Here is a 6,852-nt window from a genome sequence, read left to right on the forward strand (position 1 = left end):
TAGCTGTTATGGTCCGCTAGAGCAGAAATGACGGTGACGTTTGCTAAACTGGAGACTGGCACAAAGCTGTCTTGACCAGATGAGATAACTATTCTCTGAGGTGAGAACATGAAAGAGAACATTTGCGCAGAATTGAGTACCATACAATAAATATCCTTGAGATATATCTAACTGCTACTAAGATTCCCCATATTATTTCACATCCGTTTGTGGTGATGTTTTCTTGACCCTAGATAACGCAGGGCGGTTAGCACGAAACCCAATAAAGGGGGTAGGCAGCTCAATTTGGACACCCAGCATCCGTGGTGTTACCCCTATTGCTTAGAAACTTTTTGATGTCGAACCCAGAATTCTCAGCAATCTATGCACGATAAAGAGAAAAAACGGAAAGCAAAGAGAAGAAAAGCGAGCTCACCAAACCTCACCCACAGGATCCCCCGCCTCCGCTACACAAACCCACTCCCCGCACCCCCTCTCCCTTGGCGCCCTGCGCATACCCCTTCCTCCACCCCCCACGATGAGATTTCCTGGTCTATAACCCTCATCCTCCCTCATACGTCGTATCACCGACCCGTGCACCCTCGCCGTGTGAGGCATATCCCTCACCTCGCCACACGGCAACGGCCACCGGATAGGCCGCCAAGATCCGTCAGCTTTTAGGTCCATCCGCCGGAAGGGCAGGTACTCCATTAGTTTCCAGCTCAGCACTTGGGTTATACTTAGCCCCGAGGAGAATTCGAGGGAGTCGTGAATGCAGGCTACGTGGGCTTTGTAGAGGAGTTGGTGGAAGGGGTTGGTGCTTTCGTGATTCTGCTGGTGGTAACCGTCTTGAGGTTTGGAGTCTGCGTTTTCGTGGTTGTAGTGGAAGCGACTCCAGTCTTTCGACTGTATATCTCTAAAAATAGGCGAGGTACCCGGGCTGGGGCTCGACACGGCGATGCGGATATCGGGCACGCTGGCGTCTAGGCCGTCGGTTTCGTTATTGTCACCATCGAGATGACCATCATGTGTCACAGCCGCAGACGCTTCAGTGTGGGGCGCAGAACACCCCATATCGGCGAGTTTTTCAGGGTCAAAGTGCAACCCGGCTCGCTGCGCTTCGCGGATCATGTACGTGAGTGGGATATGACTGGCTGATTTGCAGTCTTCGATGAATTCCCAGCCGCCGCCGACGTCGCCGTGGCCGCCTGCAAACCTTCACAGAGAAGAATATGGTTAGATGCGAAACTATGAGTTGACATGAGCACATAAGGGGTTGGTATAGCCTACCATATCTCATCGATATCCTGTCCTTCGTTTTCTGAGTCAGAGTCGTACTCAAACTCAGCGTGGGACATGTCGGAAATACCACTTGCCGAGCCCCTGGTAGTGCGGGATTTCGATCGCGATCGTGGTCTGAAGGCCTGCTCTTCGGGTGGAGCGAGAGTCTCTCTCCGTCCGCGGTTCTGGCCGATGGGTACTGACGGACCCGATACCGCTGCCCGCCGGGCACGATACTTCTCGGAGAACTCGTACGGTGTCTTGTTGGCGGGACCATGGCCGTTTCTCTTGTGTTCTTTTCCGTTGACTTGGTAGATAAGGTCCTGTCGGAACTTGGCGCGGCGCTCATCGATGCTGACGCAGTGGCGGATGACCTGCAGTTCGATGTTGAGGCGGTAACTCCATGAAAAAAGGATGTATGTGACGTACCTTGGCGCTGCTTCTGGCCGTGTAAGGGAACTTGGATCTCTGCATCCAAGCTGTCTCGAAACGTGGGACCTGTTGCAGAGTTCATCAGTCATGCAACACCACCCCTAAATTCGGGTTCCTCCGAGATAACTCACCGAATTCACCGTATCAAACAAACCCAAAAACCGGACCCTCTTCACTGGCCGACTAAACGTCTCCCTAAACCCCTTCATATACCTATACATCTCCCTCTTTTCCCTCTCTCCCTCCTCAGATGGATCCGTCCGACGACTCTGCCAATGAGAAAATGCCTTCCAAGCAAATACGACCATCTCCTCATTGCCATGCGACAACAGGCCGACGTAATCGAGCATCTCAGCTAAGAACCGTGCAACGTAAGCTCCGCGAGAAAACCCGAAGAAATAGATCTCGTCGCCGGGACTGTAGAACCGCATAAGGAATCGGTAGCCCCCCACGACGTGCTGGTCGAAGGAGCTTCCGATGGCCGAGTCTTTGGCTTTGAGGTACCAGGACCGTAGGCGGGCGCCTATACTCGTATGTGAGAGCGATTGAGAGATTACGTAGGTGCCGATGCCGGGTTGGTAGTAGTGGTCTGTTTTACCTCCTAAGTCAGCACGTTGCTGGGCTATTCCTAGCACCAACCCATACGAGTTTCCCTAGGAATGAGGAAAAGTTGGAAACATTCTACTTGCATTGGTCACCCGCTGTCCGGTCTAGACAGCGGAAAATCTTGAGGATATTGCTGTCGCTGTCATCCCCCTTGAATTTGTTCCCCGTCCCGTCAAAGCAGAGCACCAGCTTGCGCGGCACGCAGCGTGGCTCCATCAAGGGGTTGATCGTGTTCATGTTCGTGGATGATTGGTGATTTTCTGAAGCTGCTACTCTGTCTTGTGAGCACGGATGTGACGACGGCGACCAAGAACGTCGTTGTGGTAGCGCAATTTGAAATAGGTGAGACTTGTCCACCATCGGCGATATTTCTCTTACTCCACGTATAAGTCTCAAGGTTTGGAGTGTTGCAACATGTTGTGTGACGAGGGGGGTTCACTAGCACAAAGTTGTTCGGAATTACCATGCAGTAATCTAGGTGTGTATTACATTGCACGGCGTGGTCGGGCACGGTTGTGATATTTTGGGCGCCAGTTGACGGCTTCTATATGTACACTACGGGATAAGGCTCTTGTACTATGACTTACTACTGTGATATATCCCAGTGGAAGCGGTCAGTGTGTGACGCCTCGATGGCGCTGATGTCTCATCTGAATCCGAAGGTATTGGTGATCTACACCACGAGATCGCCTCCACAACCCCTCGACGACTAGGAATATGCGTTTGAGACTTAGGATTTTGTCAACATGCTTGTTTCCGTGAGACAGTTTCTGCTAGAGTGTTTCCTGCTGAAGTCAGACACTAAAGGTTGTGGGGCAGACACGGCCGAGGTCTCACCGCACATACAAATTACTATGGTAAATATAACCATAGCTATGACAAGGTGTTGTAATAACTGAAATTTGACCATTCTTTATACAGGCTTTTGATATGAAGTCCTCTGAAATGTACGTTGCGTAGCCGTCTAGAATAGGTAGACGCTATTCCTCCTCAATTTCGTTAGGCTTCGTTTCGGGGATTATAATATTATTTACCTACTTTAGCGTAGTACGGCCGTTAATCTAGCACTTAGTAGTAGCGTTATACTTCTAATAATATCGGGAAAGTGCTAGCCTTATAGTGTTTCTCCTTTAAAGAGGACTATTAGGGAAGGCGGTCGTCAAACTATTAAAGCTTCTATTGAAGACGGGCAGTATATGCCCGCAGGTTTAAGCTGAAGATAATAGAGGCGGGCAACAAGATCTCTAACAAGATCTACTGTCCGGGAGGATAACAGAAGGATAGATTAAGAGCCTTGTTGCCCTACTTAAATCCAGCAGGTACGAATAATCGACTAAGCCTCAAAAGGTCTTAGAACAGAACCACCTTGGCAGGTGGATAACAGGATAAAGCCTTAACAGGAATGAAGAACAGAATAAGACCTCAGCAAGTCATCAAATAACCAGGGCCTCGAAATGTAAAAAACAAAAAAGGAACGAACATTCAATTCTTTGCTACTTGTTGTCTCTTGTTCTATCGGCACGGGAAGGGGCCTGACTAGCACCTCCTTTGTTAATAATCTACTCTACTAGAAATATTTTCTAATTAGGGGATGGTTATTACTGTTTCATAGGCTTAGTAGCGTTATTACGTGTTATACAGGCGGTTTTGTAGGGTAGAAGGAATAATGTTATGCGATTTAACTGTTTTTCGTATGTAATTACCTGATTTAATAGCTTCCTTCGCCTCCTTCGCCTCCTAAAGGCGGCCTTTCCTTTAGCGATCTATTAGAGGAACAGCCGGATTCGTTAGCGTAGCGTAGGGTGCGATCTGAAAGTGCGATTATTTTGGAGACTCGAACGTGGGGCTGTCTCACTACCCCTATTGTCTGACTTCGGCAGGAAACAATCTATCTCTACACATAGAAATGCACGGAAAGCATATTGATCCGCTAGTTAACTTTATGATCTCCCACATCACGTTGATCTCTTTTGATTAGACCAAGACACTAGGGTCAATCTCAGCTCAAAGTTAGCAAGTGGGTATTTGGGAAAAGCTTGTTTTTCTCGTTTATTATACTATCCTATGCAAGCCTACGGCGTATGAAGATAGTAGGTCCGAAGCCCGAGGTATAGCGGTTTAACTTCTCAGCCCTACATGGGAAAGGCTTATATCTGAACGAAGACGCCATTCCGGTCCCGTCAGCGGAACTTGTAAGACCTGGCTTGCAGACTTCCTCTGAGTGAGCCACACGGGGTCAGACAAGATGGACACTTCTTCCATCCAATCGGCTTGATTTATATCTGTCCGTGGTAGCTTAGATAGCCCGCCGATTGCAGGATTGCCGTGCATAACATGTTCACATATTGACGCAGCAAATCACCGTCGGCTACATGACGACCGCCAGTTGCTCTCGTCCAGGACGGACAATCACATCGAGACACACGTTAACCTGCATGAAGCGGCCCGGTATTGCATTGACTAGTCTCTCGTGCTCATCATTGTTGCAAAATTGGTCAAATATGACGCTTTTCATTGTGGTCCAACACTAGTCATCTATGTGGATGCCATACTGCGATATGAAGAGCTGCTTGGCCAAGAAGGGGGTTAGAAGCGGGATTTTAACGATCGTCTGAGGCCTATTAACCCGACTTGGGATGAAATATCGTGAGACAGACTGCAGCACCCCCGTCCCCCCCCCCCCCCCCCCCCCCCCCTCCCCATTCTTTCCTCTTCTCACTGAATTGTGTATATGGCATCGGCCACTGACAGAGATCCTTATAGACCAAAAGAATCAGTGGTGAGACTCCGGAAGCTCCATAACCATATGTCTCTGGTCTCTTCTTCCAGTTCAACCGGATATTGTTGACTTCCCCGTGCCTGCTATGCCCTTCAGCCAAAAGGTGAATCCGCCTTGCGTATCCTCTTCCAATCATGATATCCTCGCCGAGGTCAACTCTGGTGCCCAAGTGACATCGAGCGTCATACTTGTCGGCATGAGAATTGAAGGCTGCATCTTTCACAATCGGGAGCTTGGATAGGAGACTGTGGCTTTTATCAAACATCTCCAAGAAAAGGGGCAAACATATACGTCTGATAGATGGTAAAAACGGCAGACAGTTTGTCTCTACATCGGTCGAGGATGTTCATTAGGATAATAACAACATCCTTTGCGCTCAAATGGCTAACTCAGGACCCGAGCTTCGAATCGGCTCATCATCTTGTGCATTTTCCCACTATTAGCAAAACTTTGCAAGCCCCGCATAGCACCTCGTAGCACAGAGCACCCCTAGAGGGAAGAAGTATCACATAACAACAGTTACTGTGCACCAACCGCCACGGCAACTTGGTACGCTCAAAGCTTATTTCGGTGTAGGTTATCATTTCTTGTATAGAAAAACCGTCTAACAGAAATAAGAAGACTTACAGGAGTAGGTATAAGCCTTTTATAGAGTCAAACCCTAATGGTGCTAGAAAGATTTTGTGTCTGAAGTAGATGTTACCTATTAACAATTTTCTATAGCTTCGTAACCACCTCTGCAAGTTAGAAAAAACAGTTATCGAGCCCCCCGAGTAATCGCTGCGATGTCCAGAGTACCTTTGGACTCTCGGGTAGCTGCTGTGCCTCGCGGACGCCTATCACTCTGAGAAACCACATTGCGGGAACCCCGGTCGCAGGCAGCGACATCTCCGAGTAGATAAGCAGCAAAATTAACCTTCCAGCAACATTGAAATACATTAATAATTAGCAAAATCAACCTCGTACCTTCGTTTTCTTGGTCCCAATTGCTTTCCGGGTCCTTGTCTCAAACTGTATCCCTACACTCTCTCTCAATGCACTGTCACCGACGGCGCCGCCCTCAGCTCCGATAACATCCCCGCCTTCTGGGCAGATCCGCACTGGATTTTGGCGTGGCACCATAGAACGGTCGAGTATCACATCGCCCAAGTCGCCAAGCGCTTCTACGTAACCTGCTGAACGACCGTGGCACTAAGCGACACCAGAAAATCATTGACCCAAAACCGGTCGCCTCATTGGCTATGCTCGGTGGTACATACCTCCACAGTATGCGACCAAGCCCGACGGTACGCCGGCGTGGCCTGAGGCTGTAGTCCCTGCCGTTAGCCCGAAAAAAGAAGCTGAAACCCACCGAGTTGCTGATACCGCTCACTGGGATCCGAATTGCGATTCCGATTTGTTGTTGGAGCCAGTAATTAAGATCAAGAACGAGATTTTAGCAAGGAAATCTTATATGCATGCGTCGCAAACTGGGACTCGGAGTTTCCATATGTTATATAACGAAGGCATCTGATTCTTGTAGAAACTCACAGGTCTGGATTATTTGGCTGTTCATCCGGATAATCAGGGTAAGGGAGTTGGTACTGCATTAATCGAGAGCGGCATAAGAGAAGCGGAAAAGATGGGCTTAGACATCTTCATTCACGCCATGAAAGCCGAAGTAGGAGTATACAAACAACTTGGATTTCGTATCGAAAAGGAGTTTATCCAGGATGATTCTACGTTCGGAGGCCAGGCGAAGATGCCGTTTGTTTGATGATTCATGATCAGTGCCC

At 48.8% G+C, this 6,852-nt stretch overlaps 2 protein-coding genes across 2 annotated transcripts; one reads left to right on the forward strand and one right to left on the reverse strand.

Moving 5' to 3' along the window:
• Nucleotides 1-411: 411 nt before the first annotated feature.
• Nucleotides 412-2,514, reverse strand: BCR38DRAFT_355945 (uncharacterized protein; the record flags this gene model as incomplete). The annotated part of the gene is made up of 5 exons (XM_040856993.1): nucleotides 412-1,195; nucleotides 1,270-1,634; nucleotides 1,690-1,758; nucleotides 1,824-2,290; nucleotides 2,391-2,514. 5 exons carry the CDS (start codon nucleotides 2,512-2,514, stop codon nucleotides 412-414), a joined length of 1,809 nt encoding a protein of 602 aa, XP_040710069.1.
• Nucleotides 2,515-5,741: 3,227 nt separating this feature from the next.
• On the forward strand, nucleotides 5,742-6,852 carry BCR38DRAFT_469475 (uncharacterized protein; the record flags this gene model as incomplete). Its single annotated transcript, XM_040862805.1, has 4 exons — nucleotides 5,742-5,760; nucleotides 6,027-6,244; nucleotides 6,345-6,558; nucleotides 6,610-6,852. 4 exons carry the CDS (start codon nucleotides 5,742-5,744, stop codon nucleotides 6,831-6,833), a joined length of 675 nt encoding a protein of 224 aa, XP_040710070.1. The 3' UTR covers nucleotides 6,834-6,852.

The sequence above is a fragment of the Pseudomassariella vexata genome (assembly GCF_002105095.1).
Source record: "Pseudomassariella vexata strain CBS 129021 chromosome Unknown BCR38scaffold_23, whole genome shotgun sequence".
Lineage (NCBI taxonomy): Eukaryota > Fungi > Ascomycota > Sordariomycetes > Amphisphaeriales > Pseudomassariaceae > Pseudomassariella > Pseudomassariella vexata.